Raw genomic sequence first — 18,868 nt, 5'->3', positions numbered from 1 at the left:
AGAAAGGAAGATATGTAGTACTATATGCATTAGGATCACCATGAGAACAAAGGCAGCAGTGGCCTTTAAAGATTCATTGAATTTGCTCCCCTGTATTTAGCGATCCAAGACGAAGCAATGAAGAAAATGTGCGGCCTTAATTATTTGGATTTTGGTACAACGATAAGAGTTTCGGGCACAGAGAATTTTTTGGAAAGTTTTCGGAGCAACAACCTTTGGTTTAGGCCCAAAATGACAAATTGATACCTGGAGTCTCTTTTGGAAGAAGGTACGCCGTTACTTTTCCTGCAACGGACACCAAGACGGTAAATCAATCTGGAGCTGGATGGCATCGAGAAAGTAATTTCAGTCGCTTTGCTGCTTTAGTCATAAACACCATGGTATTGCAGAATGGATAAGCGCAAAAGGTTGTGCGGACATAAAATCAGGGTCTGCAGTGAAAGCCAACTTTCTCTACAGGCCTTGGAGACCGCTCGTGCCTCATAAGGTATTACCGAGGAATGTAAGTTGAACCTGAGCTCTGTTGCACAATGGCAACAAGCCTGAAACCATGTGGGTGGCGGGACAACGCGGTGTCCAAGGCAAGGAACTGACTGCTGAATTGGTGAACTGAGAGTTTTTTGAAGTGTCCAACTGGACCGAGACCAATTATAAGCCTAAGCATAGGCTGGTGGGGACTCTATCTATGCGAACCAGGGGAATAGTTCAGATCAGGGAGAGTTTCTTCCGCGGTTCGGCCTACGCCAGACTATTATGGACTCGGAAACTGTGAGTTGTAATAGAAAAAAAAATCAAAGCTGTGCTTTATCTCGCTGCTGCTGTTAAGCTTTGTCAACTAACAGCTGCTTATAACAACAACATCTAAAGATATTTAATAACATTTGCTATATTCAACCGCACTCTGTTAATTGTGTTTCTGTTAAAATAACAGTCGTTTAACTGCCACGGCTTTTGTATCTGGCAGAACTTGTTTTCTTTGTTTTTGGTTATTGATTTTGCTTTTGCCATTGCTCGATTGTCAGTTATTTGATATTTTCTTTCTTTCTACGAGACGTCTCTTGATTTTGTTCGTACGCGTATTTTTCATAGACCTTTTGTGCTTTAATTTTCGGCGTTTATTCTGTTGCCTATCCTGATCGCTTGGTTTGTTTTGGCTCTAATTTCTAAGCAAACAGCGAGCGTGTACGTACATATTTTGAGCTGCTATTTTGGTCACTTCTTGAGCGGCGGCTGTTGATTTGTAGGAAAGAGTCCGTTGCTCTCGCCGCATACTTCTTCTATTTGATTCGGTGCTTATGGCAGTTTCATACACATACGAGGCAAACGATTTGCTGATAAAGTTGATTTAATGAGTTTTCTTTGGAATTGAATTTTATGTTAACTATCTGCTTTTTTTGTCTTTAACTTTGGCCTTTTCTTGCAATGAAAATTAGGTTTTGGCATTTTTCGGTTGCTGCCCCATCTAGTCTGCTGATGAATTTTTTGACGTTGGCAAGGAAATTGAATTGTTTATATTTGAAAGAGGTTATGTGTTCATTTAATAAAACAGTAAGATAGTATTATAGTTTTATTATTTCAAAATAGTTGCGGCACAACAGTTTAATTTAACAGTGAATGGATTGTAATTTAATGCAAATTAGTTTTTTTCTTTAAAGTTCTTCTTTTTATTTGTTGAACTCAATTAGTTTAGCTTTATAGATCATTAAACAGTCACACACAGTGGCTCTAGATTGCTACTAGCCGTGTTGGCATTTCAGTGTGCTTAAGCTTTTGTTTGTTTGTGTTCTTTGCTTGCCTAATTTTGTCTGATTTTGCGGTGAAATCACACGATTCTATGAATTGGTAGAAGGGCGATAATCAGTGCGCTTGTAGTATCTGCATCTTTGTTTGTTTTTCTGTTTGTCCATAGTAAAATGTTTAGTGCATTTTTATGAGCCTTAACCGATTTCAATTTATTACGAATGATATGTAAACTTAAAATTCGTTTTTATAACTCTGCAACAGTTAGACCGATTGTACATAGATGGCGTAGTATGAATAACAAAAGACTTAAGCAACGAACTTGATGGGCAACAACACAGCACACGGGCACTATTGAACTGTTGGTAGACAGATGATGAATAAATAACACGATATTAGGCGATCATTAAATATAGCGGTAACATTGAGACAATAAAAGTTGACAGGAAAAAAAATATTCCCAGCGTAAGCGTTTGTGAAAATAGATGTTAGATAAGACTATAAAAATTATATTCTCTTAATAATTTTCAACTGTGATTAAACAGTTTCGTCACGCCCAGCATGTAATATGTACGTATGTGAGTATGTACATATATGTCTACATATAAATTTAGCGATATGCTATAAAGTAAGCAACATTAAGTCGTTTTGTTCTTACAAAATTGGGTCGCAATAGGCGTTACAAACTTGATTATTTATGCTTCCTAATAAAGCGCTAAATCATTTTAATTGCTTGTATAATATTTTAAAGGGTTTTTTTCAGGTTATAAAGTTGAAAAATATTCTTGTCTGTACATTAAGATAAAAAAGTTCGCTGAACTCGCAATGCTTTGACCAAAATGAAAACATCAATCAAATTTGAGTTGTTTCAGCTAAAGATTTCACATTAATTTCACGCTAACGGTAAGGCATGCACACGCGCATGTGGCCAGATGAGTGTACCAAGTCACATATGTACATGTACATATATAAACACCCCGTGTCATAATTATAAGTGCACCCGTTTAAATACAAGTTTAAAACTTCGTGCAGTTTTCATTTTGGGTATGCAGTTTTATATCGCTTGCAATGTTAGTATAACAAAGTCCAAGACTTACCGTTGACTTTTGCCAAATTTTTAATTTTTAATTTTATTTTCTTTTTTTGTGAAGGTCTTGCTCATTTTCTTCCATACAAAAAATCATCTAACATAATTTGCTGAAGTCCAGAGAAAAAGGTCTGAGTAGCAGATGTGGTGATTTCCGAAAATATTGGGATTTGGGAAAGGTGGACAATTTTTCCTATCAAAACGAAAGATATTTCATATTGCAAATGTTCACTTGAATTGAAATTCATTTTTTAAACAGGTGAAATATTCTCCAAAATATTTTCCGCATAAAGCTTTTTTCCTAAGCTTCCTTATACATGCCTCTTTCGATTGACATCCATATTGCAATACTTTATTTAACTTATGAAAAAAATAACATTTAAATCCTTGCAAAAAGGTTTTGGAATACAATTTTTTTAATCTTGTTTGTTTGGCGTACATACTGCAAAATTTCATTGAGCTTATAAAGCAAAAATAAGCTTTATGATAATCCAGGTCATAAGCTATCGGCATGCCAAATTAAATCCAAACAAAGAGCAAAAACTTGTCCATTTAGTAAGACTCTGCAAGATACATTTAATTCGGTACTAAAATTGTTTCTAAATTACCAAGCTGATGGCAACCCTCGTTAAAAATATTTTCGAAATAGATAATGCTTTATTAAACCATCTCTCGTCTGATAAACGTTATTAGTGTATTCTATTTAACTCGTAAAATAAATTTATTTGGAATTTCTAAACAGGAGGCAACACCTTTAAAATGTTTTTGAAAGTAAACCTTTTCAAACTCCGCTTTTTTGACATCTTTATATGCTTCGTTTAATTTTTTAATAAAATTGGTTTTACTTTATTGAACAGGTGGCGACCCTTTTAAATAATATCTTCAAAATAAATCGTTCTTGAACCCCTTTCGTTTGACATCCGCTGTGATGTATTGTTTTACTTAACTTATTAATTAATCGTTTTTAACTTTTTTACAGGTGGCAAGCTTTAAAAAAAATATTTTCGCAATAAATTGGGCTGAAAACCTATTCCTCTGACAGCCACATTGTTGCAGTATTTTATTTAACTTATTATTAGTTATCTTAATTTTTTAAGGAGGTGGCAGCTCTCCTCAAAAATTACCCATATGCTAATCTAGGTAACAAACTATACGTGTGCCAAATTTCATACGTTAAGCCGTTTTAGCGTGAAAGAGCAACAATTATGCTCTGACACTCACTCACAAAATTTCACATTTACTCTTAAAAGCACAAAATTTGTACGGAAGTTTGTTTATTTTTTTTACTATTGTACAAAGCTTGCAATTTGAATGTATACGGTTTTTGTTAAACAATGAAATTTTTTATAATTATTTAAATTATTAAAAAAAAACAAAAAAAAAATACTGTGTGCTTATAATTATGACACGGAGTGTATATGGTAGTAAAAGCCCAAAAGCCTTACTTATTCGTCACATTCCTAAGTTTAACCAAAAGCAGCTGCTTACCAGTTAACCCTTTTGTGCAACCGCCAACAAAGGCTGATACACAAAGCGATTTGGCGCAACAATTGAAGATGCAAGAAGCGATCAATCAACGGCAAGCAAATAAGGGTCAAAAAACGGCAGTACGTACTGCAGGAGTGCATGCAGATTGCCATATCTGTGCCTGATGTACATATATGTAAAGGCATGTTTTACACACAACAAAAAAAGTGGTTCCAAATTTAGTTCATCGGCTCAAGAAAAATACCAGGAATAGCGTATGATGACAAAACGCATTTGCCATAAAGGGTCTGGCAAGCAATTTTAAACCACCGCTAAGCAGAATATGCAGATATGAAATTCAATTGCTGCTGCCACGCTATAGTCAACTATGCACACAGCTTATTTACATAAAAGCTCACAGGCAGGAAATAATTTACGTGCAAACGCACAAATTTTTTAGCCAAACTAAATAAGCACGCTGTTGTTGCACTGAAAAAAAAGAAAAACATAAATATAGTGTGTTTACTCCTTTTATTCTGCTTTCCATAAATGCCTTCCGTTCGCCCTTCAGCCCTGACATTCTAAAAGCCTTTGATAATTTGCGCCATTATTACTTTCAAGCGATATTTTGTTGGGTTGACTTTTGTTGAGGCATGAAAAGAGACATGACATGGGAAGGCACGCATTATGTGCTATACATAGTATACGCGACAATATATGTATGTATGTATGTGTGCACGTCTGTATGTATGTATGTATGTATGTAAATGCATTGTATGCCCCACTGTGTGCATTGTCTGTTTAAATATCTGAACTTTTGTGTCCACATGTCATTATAACTGTACTGAGTTGACGTGCAACTGTTGCTGATAAACTGCTTAATAATTCATTCCTGTGTGGTTCTTTGTTGTTAAACATTCATAGAAGTGATGGCATTAAGTGTGCGTTTGGTTGAAAATACGTGCGTGGGTTGCGGATTTAAGTATTTAAGTACGTAAATGCTATTTGGGATTTGCATAATTGTTTAACTTTTCTTTGAAATTTAATTACAATTTGATGGATGTTGACATATGTACATACATACAAAAGTTTGAATACACACTAAAATTTCTTCAGAAATGTGATTTGTAATTTTCCGTAGAATTTCTTGGTTGATAAAAAATAAAAGATTATAAAAAAATGTAATTCCCTGCCTTAATTCTGTTTTAAGGTAGATAATTATTTATTGTACTTGCACCACTTCACGTTTGCTCTTATTCTGTAAGTACTCTTATCACTCCCTAGAACTTCTATACAAATCCTCTCTGACAATGGCAACTGCTGTCAGAGGTATGCGGATGATCGCGTAGTAGTTGGCAGAGGAAAGTTCAAGAGTATCATCTGCGACATACTTATTCAATACAAATACAGCTAAACCAAACGAAAGGTTGGTGAGGCTAGAGTGGCTCTTAATACTTATCAACCTCCCCTTCAATAGAAAAAAAATCTGCCAGCTATGAGAAATATAACTTTGAATGTGGTTGCAGTCAACGTTTTTGGCAAGGTGAAGTATTGTGGTTTAGTGCTTTACTCCAAACTTCTGTGAAAAAAAAAAACATTTTGATGCGACCAAATCAAAAGCTACGAAGGCACTAATGGTGGGCAAGCGTCAAAAAGGCAAATTTTGCACAAAAATCCTGAGATGGATGTTTACTAGGATAGTACCGCCTATGGGCTTCGAGAACTACTTTAGCCACGGTGGGATAGTTTCTCACCAAACTGCAACGTCTAGCCTGTGTGTGGGTAATGGTAGCGACGCGCACATGTCGTTTGGCAGCACTGAAGGTAATACTCGAGCTCGTAAGAGTACGCTTGGCTAAATTTCGCAATGGAGGGCTTTAGAAAAGCAAAAGTCTTAGCATCTGAAATCATGGAAAAGCCTTTTCCCCAGAGATGATATGGACAACATAGTGGTTTTCGAAAATAAATTTAAAATAGAGCTCAGCAGGCTTGGGGCAGGCACCAATGGCACCAGGAAAAGACTGGCTGTGCCTATGGGAAAATTCCTAACATTTTTCTAGAGGAAGTATACGCCATTAGTTGTCGGCCAAGTTTGAGTTAGAGAGAAAACACTGCAATGAGACAATCTTAATTCTTAGTGAAAGTTAGGCGGCATTCTAGCCCACTTATTCTTTGAGGAGGGAACGCGAGCGAGCAAATCACTGCAGAACTTTGCTACTACAGAAAGTTAAGTACCTCCCTAGAGCTATAAACTTTATCTACTTAGAAAAAAAAACAACCTAAAGATTATCGCAGTCAAACCTACAGGGCATCGTACTCTAAAAGAACATTTGTATAAGCCAGAAATCTGTTAAAATGACCTCTGCCGCTTTTGTGACTCAGCGTAAGAGACAGAATTTCACCTACTTCTTGATTATGAGGACTCTTCAAGACGGTCAGAGAAGAGTGTAGGTTAAATTTAGCCAAAGGTTGTGCACTTGTACTCAATGTATCGATAACTTAGTCAATAAAAATACCAATAAAAATATCGATAACAAAATCGATAAAAAATTCAATAAAAAATCAATAGCATAATCAATAAGAATATTGATAGCATAATCAATAACAATATCGATAACAAAATTGATAAAAATATGTATAAAAAAATAGATAAAAAATATCAAAAAAAAACCGATAAAAATATCGATTATTATAACGATAAGTTCCGAAAATATCGATAACATAATCGATAAAAAATGGTGACAACAAAATAAATAAAAATGTTAATAACAAAACCTATACAACTATCGATTATATATCGATAAGTTCCGAGAAACCCGAAAATCTCTAAAACCCCGATATAACTCCCAGATTGAGTCTCTGTGACTCTATCCATATCCTTTTCTCTATAATTATTTTTATTTTATTCTTTCTTCATCTATCTTCATCTTTACTTTTATCGGTATCCTCATCCTCATCTTTTTCTTTATATATATCTCTGTTTTTATTTTTATGTTTATAATTTTCTTCATCTACATATTCCTCATTTAAATTAAAATTTTTAAAGTTTAAATTTACCTTGATCTTCATTTTGGCCTTTATTTTTACGCACCTTTTTTTGTTGTTATTTTTCTTTCTATGTACGTACTCACCTTTTCTTTCATTCGTGTATTGGTCTTTTCTAAGTGGTATTTTTTAACCTTTTATTAACAAGAGATTGTTAAATTAATACCATGTGCATACACTCAAGAAGCCCCAACCATTTCCGTTGCACCACTTCCGTGTGCAATCTCCGTTGAATTTGCCAATTTACTCCCAAACAACCAACCGCCGTTAAAGAAGTTTCACTTCAAAAAATATTATCACATCCTGTCAATGCTCGCTCAAACACACACACACACACGTGCGTACACTTAGCACACCAAAGGTACATATTTTTATTACTCATATTTATGTCAGTATTGCCACATGTACAAGTATTTAAACACATCTGTCTTTATTGTGGCGATGCGTGTTGCCAATGCTAAATTATTAGCACACTGTGTTGTCCAACTGCTTGTTATATGTACTTGTTGATTTTTTTTTTGTTTTTTGCTGCATTTTTAAAAGTCGTTGTGCGGTTGGGCATTTTGAACTATTCAATAGGAAGGCAAGAGGAAGTCGTTGCAGTGAAACAGGCTTAAGTTTAGTGGCATTTTTTGTTTTCTCTTTTTCCCCAAGTCACAAAAAATGCTTACTCGTCCTCAAGTTTCTTTAGTGTTGTTATCTGCTTTTATTACTTACGGGTGCGTGTTGCGCATTCAAAAGGTTTCTTGTGCGCAACCGCAATTTCCGTCACAATGTTTCTTTTTTTTTCCAAACGCACATCTTTCACTTTGAATTCGGCTTTTTATTTTAATTTTATATTCCATCCATTGAACACTTAATCAATCTATGAAATCTGCATTCGATATGCGTCTGACACTGCAACCAAATAAAAGATATAAAAAAAAAATTAAAAAAAATAAGTAGTTCTAGAAGGAACAAAAAAATGTTTGCTTTAGGCCAAGAAGTCGGGGTGTTGCCCATTTAACGCTCATTTCAAGTGCTTATAGCCACCACTTATGCGCTTTTTTAATACATATCTACATACATACATATTGTCATAATTTTTTCTCTTGATTGCTTGATTTCTTTTAATAAAATGCTAACTCGCCGGAAAGAAAAAAAAAATAATAATTTTTTTTAAGTGTCTGCAAGAGTCATCCTCGCCCTCAGTCTAACCATCATCTGCCTATCACAGCTGCCAATCTGCGCTGTTGCAAGTCTTAAAAAACAACACTCACTCAATGAGTGATCCTTCAGTATATTGAATTATGGCTCGTATATGGCATAAATCCGCCTACTAGATTGTGTATAAATATGTATATATATACATATATACAAAAAAAGCAACAAGTAACAAGAATATCAGCAATGGATTCATATTTCAATCGTTAGCAAAGTTGGCGCTCATAAAGTTTTTAAGACATGGCTTTTTAAAGTCTGTGCGTTTTGATTTATTTTCTTTTCATTAAGATTTTGATATTCACAGCACAGCAGTTATGTGTACACACATACTTAAGTATATATGTATATACTTTTGCTACATTTTTATGGGATTTTTGATCCTAGGTATATTCATTTTTTTTGACAGTTGACAAGCGCGCCGCTTACCTCGATGTATTTGGGATGTTTGGCTTTTGTTGTTGTTGTTATTCATTTCTTGCGATCTCAAGTTTCTTTCATAGTAGCATGAGTTTGCTTATAAATCATGCTGACAGCGGAAGGTTAAGGATATGCTGTTTTTTTTCAACTGACGCTTTTTTTTATAGAAATTCGAAGCTAAATTTTCGCTTGAACTAATTTGTACCTATTAGCATCGAGCTTATGCTCTCAATGTACGTTTTACATTTAAGAAGGTCAATAGACTTGATGTGAGAATTTATTGCTCTACTTATACATAGTTTTTTTCGGATCATNATTTGATTTTTGATGTGAGAATTTATTGCTCTACTTATACATAGTTTTTTTCGGATCATTGCGTAGTGTTCAAGCACAGGATATACATACTTATGTGCCTTGCATTATATTGAGTTTTGATTTACTTTTTCTCTGATTTGAATCCCCATGTCGATAAGAAATAGATAGTACGGTGTCGAAGAATATAGGAATCATTTCTAAACATATTTCCTCCAAAATCCCTAAACGTAATCCTGGCGAATTGAACTCTAAATTTGGCTTGGCTCTGTCACTGCTTACACGTACGTTTAACCCTAGAACGCATAGCCGGGTACCCGTGTGTCCACTAGCAATTTTGAACTACTGTGGATAAAGTACCACTAATGCTAGAGATTTGGAACTTAGGATCTGGGAAACTTAGGTATTTTTGCATCGTTTGAGTGGTCACTTATTTATGAAATTCGTTTCTGTGGTACCCCACCTCCGTAATGGGTTGAGCGGTGATGGGCTTTAGACCCAGCCTCGGATGAGAATTCCTTCTTTTCTGACGACCATGGCAGACGTATAAAAGACTACGAGTGAGATCCCGTCGCGGAATATTGTCATTCACCTTAGTCCACGATCGCCTCGCTACAATCCGATTCAAAGCGAGAGTTTTCAAGATCTGCCCCCGTCACGATAGCAAAATTGTGCTTGGTGATCTCGAAAAAACGACGGAATGTCTGTTAACGGACCGAGACTGATCAACTTTGCTAAGGCCTGAAAATGGTAGTTTGGAGCGCTTAATTTCAAAAAAGCTCCATCAAGCCACGTGGCCGTCTCCGACATTTTGTGACACGCTCAAGTCACGTTTCCAATGTTTTAGATGTACGCACATACCGAAGGCCAAACGTCTACTCGGATCACCATCTCGTTGCAGAAAGGATAGGTACAACCCTTGGAGCTTCTTCTTATTTTTCATTTTCATTGACCGATTCGGTGTCTACAAAGACTACTTCTAAATCTTCATTTGCAGGAAATACTGCCGCATCAGTCATTTCGACATCACTTATATAGGGCTCCTGATTTTCCGCGTCTTCATATAAAGAATCTTCTCAATCGTCCACAATAGTGCCAAAAAGAGACTGAGTATACTACTCTTCTTCTGCACCACTCAATCTGTAAGAGAAAAGACATTAAAAATTTTGATTTGTCAAAATATTTAATTATGTTAACCTCTGTTACCTTTTATATGCACTGGAAGATAGATTGTCGTTGTATGTATTTTGTGAAGTATTTCTTCTATGTATTTACATACTTGAATTTTCGCGGTTTATCTATTAACATAAAAATTGCTATTATGCCTCTCAAACATTAAAAACTAGTAAGTGGATACACGGGTACCCCGGTTATCTGTTTACGTGGTATTTTTTTATATGTTCTATGGTTAAATGTAGATCTCACCCGCTCTTCCACCCCAGGTAGTTCATGGTCTCAAAAATTTTATGTAAATCTGCTCGATAAAACAAGGCATATTCTTATCTTTGTTAATCTCAACATAAACTCTGTATACTGAACCTGAAAGTCAGAATTGAAGACAGTGGAAAGAAATCTTCAGTGCTATGTCGCCTCAACCTTAAGGAAACCGGAATATCAGCATACCCCTGAACGGAGCCTAGTATTGTGGAAAAACAAAGCCAAGCGATAGAGAGTGCAGCAGTACGTAAAGAATAGAAACGGGTGCTCTAGAGAAGCTCTCGTACAGCATACCGGCTCTAGTCCATTGAATTTTAACAAACACATTTCTCAAGCTATTGATTTTGAGTCCGCTTTACCACCGCCGAGACTCATAGCTTATAATTCTAACAATTTACTTTATTTTGATTCGATTTACATTACTTTTACTTTGTGGTTGGAAACGAGGACGTCCAAATTGCTTCATCCAATTTTGTTCAGCTGAAAACTTACCTAGAAAAAAGTGAGGGACAAATAAATGCTACGATAGTGTAAAGTTTGAAATGAGGTCTTAGTGCCAAAGTTCTTAGCTACATGTTATTGTTTTTAGTGTATAACAATGCTGTGACCTAGCCAGATCAATTGCCCTAACCCTTAAGAAGTAATTCCAATTGTAAGCAGGGATAAAACGATTTGTACATTTGTACATTTAGCAATCACAGAGTGGTGTTGTCTAGAAATTTTTAGCGAGAATGAGTTCAGCCCATTAACAGCTTTCCAAACAATACCACTCTGTGACGGTGAGAATGGACAAACCTGTATAAATGTACACATCGTGTGATCCCTGCTTTAGGCAATTTATAATGTTCTGCGCTTTGGAAGGTGTCGTGTTCCCTATTTTGGGTGGAGAAAATAAGGGTTCTCCAAGGTGTGCAAGTCAAAGGCTATATATTCATAGAGCATCACGTAGTAGGTATATGCTCTGAGGTTTCTTCCGCCAGCACACAGGTGCTGCAGTCCATCTCATAAGAAAGCCCAATTTTCAATAAATAGCGTGCAGTGTTCGGTCAGGTATCTTGTGATGGTTTTTAAACCCTCTCGACTAAGGTTAAGCAGTCATTGTGAGGCATCAAAAAAGGATATATATATATATCCTTTGGTTGGACCACAGAAAGGCTGGGAGTCATACAGACCGCATTAGGCTCCGCTCCTCATTAGGCTTCCATTAAAGATCTCATGACCTGGAACACACAATAAGGTAACACTGTTACGGGTTAATAGTTTGTCCATTAAACTGTTGCCACTACTTATTATTTAGGCATTAAGGCTCTTAATGCTACTTGGGCGCCAGACATTATCTGGCAAAGATGTACATTTAAAAAAAATCTGACTACAATATTATTGGTTAGGTACAAATATGTCCGTACCAGTGCTGCCTTTATGAAGTTTGGATTCAAACCTAGAAGCCTTGCAAGCGTCCCTTTCAGGAATTATAAACTTGTAGGTGTCATTATTTAATGGTTTAAGGCACTCAGACGGCTCCTGAGGTCTTTCCTTTACATGCAGCTTAGACTCGCCAGACTTAGGGCATTCGCACCAACCTCTTTCTCAATGAGTATGGCTAAAGGCTGCATGTCTGTGATGAACCCATGCATGGCCCCAGTAATGGCAACACAGCGGGTTAGCAGTTGGAGCTCTCCCAGAGTTATGTTTAATTGTTTAGCTTAGATAGGATAGACATACATTGTACATATCTATTTATTAGTTTTCTAACCTTGCCTGCTATATTTAATTTAACTACTGCAAAATCTAGTGGATACAAGAGAATTACGCGCACATAACACGATCCTTAAAGAACGAGCTAAAATATTGTTCTTAAAATTCCAAGTTAAAGTTATTTGAAATGCGCGCTATTTTCCTTTTAAAAATTCGTCATACCAAAAATTTTGTACATACTAAGTATTCTCAGGTCTCAGTTGGGATTTTATGCCAGCTCATTAACCAATCATAAAATCCCAAATCAACCGAAAACAAAAATAAGTTTGCTGAATAAGCATATGTACCACCAAACGATTCCAGTAATTACTTATTATGCCAAGGCAGGTGTGAAAACCGCGACACAAAGAAATTCATTGCACCGTCCTGCTCGGTTATCTTAGCTCTGCATTTATTTACGATTGCATATGCACTGTNGTTGCTGAATAAGCATATGTACAGCCAAACGATTCCAGTAATTACTTATTATGCCAAGGCAGGTGTGAAAACCGCGACACAAAGAAATTCATTGCACCGTCTGCTCGGTTATCTTAGCTCTGCATTTATTTACGATTGCATATGCACTGTTATAACAGGGGCAGTACCGTTAGTAATATTGAATATCAGTAAACTTGTTCCAATCATTGCATGATATTGTAATTAACTTTTAAATACAATGAGTAAGGGGCGCATCATTGCCATCGTTGGTGGAATATTTCTGTTTACATCAGCATTGAAATTCTTTAGAAAATTAACTTTGAACAATTAAAAATTTAAGCCGATATTCATTGATCGAAGAAATTTTACTGACTCATCGAGGGCTATTATATGCGTTGTTGGCATTTTTAATGGACTTCTTTAAGAATGTTCCCCCTTCTTAGGTGGTTTGTAAAGACTTTAATGTACATATGTACATATAGGGCCAAATTCACAGTGCGTAGTTTTTGTACTGAAAATCTGTAGTTAACTGCCGATTCTGAGTAAACTACGCACTGTGAATTTGGCCCATAATGTAGTGCTCGTACGTATGTATACACATTAGGGTGGTCCACACTTATTTTAGCCACTCCAGCACTTGAGTATATCGCAAATAAGGATTTTCTAGATTTTTTTTCTTACTTTGAATTGGCTGGAAGTTTCTCCCCGTGAATTTTACATACATATAAGAAAAAAATGCATTTCTTCTTCGACAATCCTTAAGACAAATATTTTTNTGGAAGTTTCTCCCTGTGAATTTTACATACATATAAGAAAAAAATGCATTTCTTCTTCGACAATCCTTAAGACAAATATTTTTTGATAGTATAAAAATGTTTCCCTTTAGAAATAATCCAAAAGGAAATTTAGGAGTCATATATGCATATATTTGAAAAAAAAAAAAAACAAATGTGTTGAAACTGCCTAAAATAGCTAATTTTTCATGTAAGAGAAAAGATCATCAGTTATGAAACAAAAGTTTGTAAATTTTTAAAGTTAAATATGCATCCTAATTAAATTTTTTTGAAGATTTCTGAAAGGAAATACGTACCTATGTAATTGAAAAATAGCAGGAAAATTCCAATAAGTTGATTTTCTCTATATTCTTGGACCACCCTAATGTTTAAATATATGCAGCTGTATATTTTGTAGGCATGGGTAACGCAGCGTTGCGTTGCGTTATTGCGCTGACACCCAGTGTTGCGCTACCTGCGTTAACGCACCGTATTTTAACTCAATAACGCAGTAACTCAAAACGTAATCATATTAATCGCAACACAGCAACGCAGCGCTATGAAATCACAGAAGAGCTGATTTTTCTTTTTTCATTCGCTTCGGTGGTACTGAGTGCCAAAATGATGTGTTTGTTGTACATTTCTTTTACTTCTTACTTTCATTATGCGCATAATTTGTTAGTGTAATTTTTTTTTGTGCTCCTGCTATAAGACAAAGGTTTCTACATATTTATTAGAAAATAATGTGAATTTATTTGTATGAATGTAAGAAGGCCTCATATTTGATATAAATGTAAATATATTTTGTTCATCCATAAATGAAACAATCTAAATCATTTCATATTCATCAAGGTATTTTGTATTTATTCATTACATTTATTATATTAAAAAAGTCAGCTTTATGTTTACATATTTTAAGGTACATTACATAAATTAAGTCTTTGAGTTTCTTGTTTTTAGGTATTGCATATATAGGTATATCTAAAGAAAAAAATATATATCACTAAATATACATCCGCATATGTACATCTACATTTCATAAGCGATATATAAATATATAGTCTATCAAAGGCAGTTTCGATATATTAAATATATTTGTTACATGTGTACTGCTTTTAACGGGCGCATTCCCTAATTAAATATAATTATAAAAATTCATTTACGAAAACGTGTGCAATGACAAGACAATTTCGGTGTTTTAAGTAAATAATATAATATACGAAAAATGAATTAAGTCTAGCAGGAAAATTAAGTACATCTTACAGAAAAGATTAAACATCAGTTCATTTTAAATTGTAGTTCAAAAATACGACTTGGGATATTTTTGAAGCCTCTAAATTTTCTCGCTTTTCTGTCACTATTTGTCCGGCATGGGAAAAAATGCGTTCGCATGGAACGGATGTCGCCGAAATGCATAACCTCCTTTTAACTAACTGGTATAATTTAGGATAGATATGTTTACGTTGATTCCACCAACTGAGAGGATCTTGTGGTTTGCCTTGGCTGTCTTTTCTTGGCAGAATCGGTTCAGCCAAATATTTATCTAATTCTATTATGGCACTTGCCAATTGGCTTTGTGGCCGTGTAAATTGTTGAATTTGATTGTCAAAATCCTTCCAAATTAAATCAAATTTTTCTTCAACATTGCTACATTGAACCTGCTGACTTTCATTTGCCTCAGCAATTTCAATCTCCTGGTTTGCAATGGAAATGTTTGCTACTTTTGAATACAATTTGTCTACAGCACTTTTGTAAGAGAGTTCATTTATGAAGCCAAATTTTTTTAAACGAGGATCTAAAATTGTTGCCTGTGCTATTAGCTCATTTGTTTCAATATCCTTAAATCTATCATTTAGTTAATGAACTAGCTTCTGGACCATCTTTTGTACTGAGCAAGACAGTTCTTTAATGGCAAAAGATTGCAAGTGTTTTTTTAGCTGTTTGACATAAAGCATTATAGAAGAAGCGCTAACATGTTTCTCCTGACTTACTAATGTAGTGATGCATTGAAAAATTTCCATTACCTTCACAACTTCCGCTACAATCAGCCACTCTTCGTTATTTAAAGGAGCAATACCCTTCACAAATTCGTCTCTGACCTGCATAGACGACTTCACTAAAGCTAAGGTTGCTATCACAGCATCTTTGAGTTTTAAAAATCGCTCCAACATTTCGTACGTTGAATTCCATCGCGTAACATCATCATTTATTAACTTTAACATGGGAATCTGCATGCTTTCTGATGTACTTTTGAGCTTGGCGTATGCATAGGAGCTTTTTTTAAAAAAACGAACTATAGATTTAACCTTATCTAATACCGCCTGAATTTCTGTTAAACCTGCCTGTGCAATCAAATTTAAAGTGTGTGCGAAACAGCCCCAATGCCGCCAACCACCATCACGTACTGCAGCCTTCATATTTGCGGCGTTATCGGTCACTATAACCGCAATTTTATTTGCTATTCCCCACTCGTCACATATCTCACGCAGCTTATTTTTGATGTTTTCTCCGGTATGACGGTCAGCATATGAAACACAGGTAATCAGATCTGATGCCAAAAAAGTTCGCTCGCTGCTTTCCGATATATAGTGCGCAGTAACGCTAAAGAAGCTATCGTGTGCTCGGGAGGTCCATCCATCAACTGTTAGACATATTGCAAAGGCCTTACTTAGACGATTTTTGACGGCTTCCAATGTTTCCTTGTAGGCCGCTGGAATGAGTGATGTGGACAGTGTTTTCCTTGTAGGAAGCTTGTAGTTCGGATTTAACATATTAATAAATCTTTTAAACTCCGGATCCTCCACAATACTAAAAGGCTGATATTCTTTCACCACCATTTTTACCAACTGGTTGTCGATATTGCGCTGTTTTGTCATCGGAAGTGGCCTTTCGAAGTACCGACTAATTGTCCCAGCTCGTGAGGAGGTATTTGAAGGCCTCGCATCATGTACCAATTCTCGCACTCCAGGTTGTGACGCAGAATTGTTGTTTTCATCAGATACGTTGCTCACTGATGTCTCACATTCTTGTAACCCCTGCCTTGTAATTATTTGCGTCGGATGTCTTTTGTTTAAATGGCGAATAAGTCCACATGTCGACCCGTTGGAAACCGATAACACTTGGCCGCAAAAAAGGCATTTCACTTTCTTCTCTTTTTCTTCAGAGAAATGAAGCCATACATTGCTTTTCTTTTTAGACATATCACGAGCTTTTTTAAACACGTTAACAATATATGTACGTATGTACAATACCTTTACTTCAATTGATACGTAGGAACACCAATATTATTTTTTAATTAGCACCTACATTTGTGCACTCCCAGCAAACATTTGGAGTCATAAATGAGTCTTATGAGTATGTATGTATGTGTTTGTAAGGCGCCAGGCAAAAGATAACGTTCGGATGAAACAGCTCCTGTGGAAAGCGCAGAATTAGAATTTTACTTCAAAATTAGTTAAAGAATTAAGTTACTTACTTCCAAAAGAGCACGGTTACACAGAATCAACGTATTGAATGAAAATCTTATTGAAAAACGTTCGCGGAAAACACAACTGAAAATGCGCCAATATACCCACAAAAATTAGCGACGCACAATTCGGCAATGCAATATCGATACTCGATACATTATGTCGTGGCGCAATTGCGTTAACTCAATGCGTTAACGCATTACAATGCGTTTGCGCCAATGTATCAACGCATGAAAAATTGCGCCATTACCCACCCCTAATATTTTGATGTATGCAAATATGCACGTAAATATTTACACACATACATAAGGATGTACGGTTTCTGTTGTTTTTTTTTTGGTGGTTTGTATCTATGCTTTTAACCCCGAGTACATACACCTTTCATTACTTCCATGTAAATCAACTTTGTGTTTGTGATTTGTCAGGTAGCGTGACCTACTTCTTCAGTGTTCCAGAAAATGTAATACATCGTTTTTTTTGACACTTTAACACAACCAGCCGAATAATTAATTACGTATTCATCTACTTGTTCGGTTTTCCTCTTTTTTTGTCTGATTTATATATTCGTATGTATATGTATATACATTAATTGTGTACAAAATCGAATACTGGTTTTATGTACATATAAATACATAAAAAGTCTCTCTGATCTGGTTCTTGCATTTTCGTTCCAATATATTCTGGTCTATTGCTGAATGCACCGTTTATTAGATTTTGGAGAAATGTACGAAAATGCCTTTTCTTATATTGTATATTAAAATTATTTTTTTCTAAAAGGTTATTTTGTTCGGGGACACAGATGGACGGGCGGCCCAATATACACGCCTTAATCGATTTACTTTTTCTTTCTGCGCACTTTGGTATGTACTTATATGTTTATGTGTATCTATATACATGCCTATGTCGATAAATTTAGAACATTGCCACAGTATTTCCGCAAGTGAGACCTCCTCTGCAAGGCTTTGCTCAAACGGTTTGCCAAGCAAGCGCAATTTTCTTTTGATTAGTTACGGATCGTGCGATAAAAGGTGTTCCACATTTAACCAATTCCCAAGATATCATAAGCGTTAATTTTGTTAACTTATCCCCTTATTGTTGTCATTCTCTAGGATCTTGCGGCTACAACAATGCCCATTAGGCAATCGCCCATAAAATTCTTTTTAAGGCTTTTCTATATAAAACTAGGAGCGTTCATTAGCTAATTGAGTAACATGATCTTTTACATACTGCCTACTGTTGGTATGCCTATCGTGTTCTCCTTTAGAAGGATGTGGGTGTTCGTACCTTTTCTTGCCAATTGTTAGCTCTGCAATGACTATAGTATCTAGAATGAACTCTACAATGCTGTATCAGCTCGTTCAGAGGCCTACAACATTCAGAACGGGACTTTTCATTGTTTATGTGCAAATGTTAATATTTAAGGGCTGCCTGCTGACCTTCAGCAAAGGTACAAATGTTGCTATGTATCCGTGTAAGAATCCGTGTTGATGATCAATCGTTGACATGAAACGTATTAAGGAACGCATCCTCGAACTCTCCAGTCCAGTTTGGTGTCATCTGTAAGAGCTTTTCCGTACCAATATCGTCATGTTGATACCAAAACTTTGAATTCCTAATCGAAAATTTCATGATTGCCAGCGCTGGCGTAACTATGATAGCCAAATGGTCCGAGGCCCATGAACAGGCGTATTTAGGTCGTTTTTCTTTGAAGCACACTTAATTTCCTTCACCTTTCACTTTCTTATAAC

At 35.7% G+C, this 18,868-nt stretch overlaps 1 protein-coding gene across 1 annotated transcript; it reads right to left on the bottom strand.

Moving 5' to 3' along the window:
- Positions 1-15,677: 15,677 nt before the first annotated feature.
- Positions 15,678-16,490, bottom strand: LOC108372845 (zinc finger BED domain-containing protein 1-like; the record flags this gene model as incomplete). Its single annotated transcript, XM_017628634.1, has 1 exon — positions 15,678-16,490. A coding segment is annotated over exon 1 (813 nt), but the record flags the coding sequence as incomplete, so codon positions are not given.
- Positions 16,491-18,868: the final 2,378 nt, after the last annotated feature.

Source organism: Rhagoletis zephyria, unplaced genomic scaffold (assembly GCF_001687245.7).
Source record: "Rhagoletis zephyria isolate East Lansing unplaced genomic scaffold, Rhagoletis_zephyria_1.1 Rzeph_scaffold_06095, whole genome shotgun sequence".
Classification (NCBI taxonomy): Eukaryota; Metazoa; Arthropoda; class Insecta; order Diptera; family Tephritidae; genus Rhagoletis; species Rhagoletis zephyria.
The sequence above is the reverse complement of the archived record's forward strand: the minus strand, read 5'-3'. Positions and strand labels throughout refer to the sequence as shown.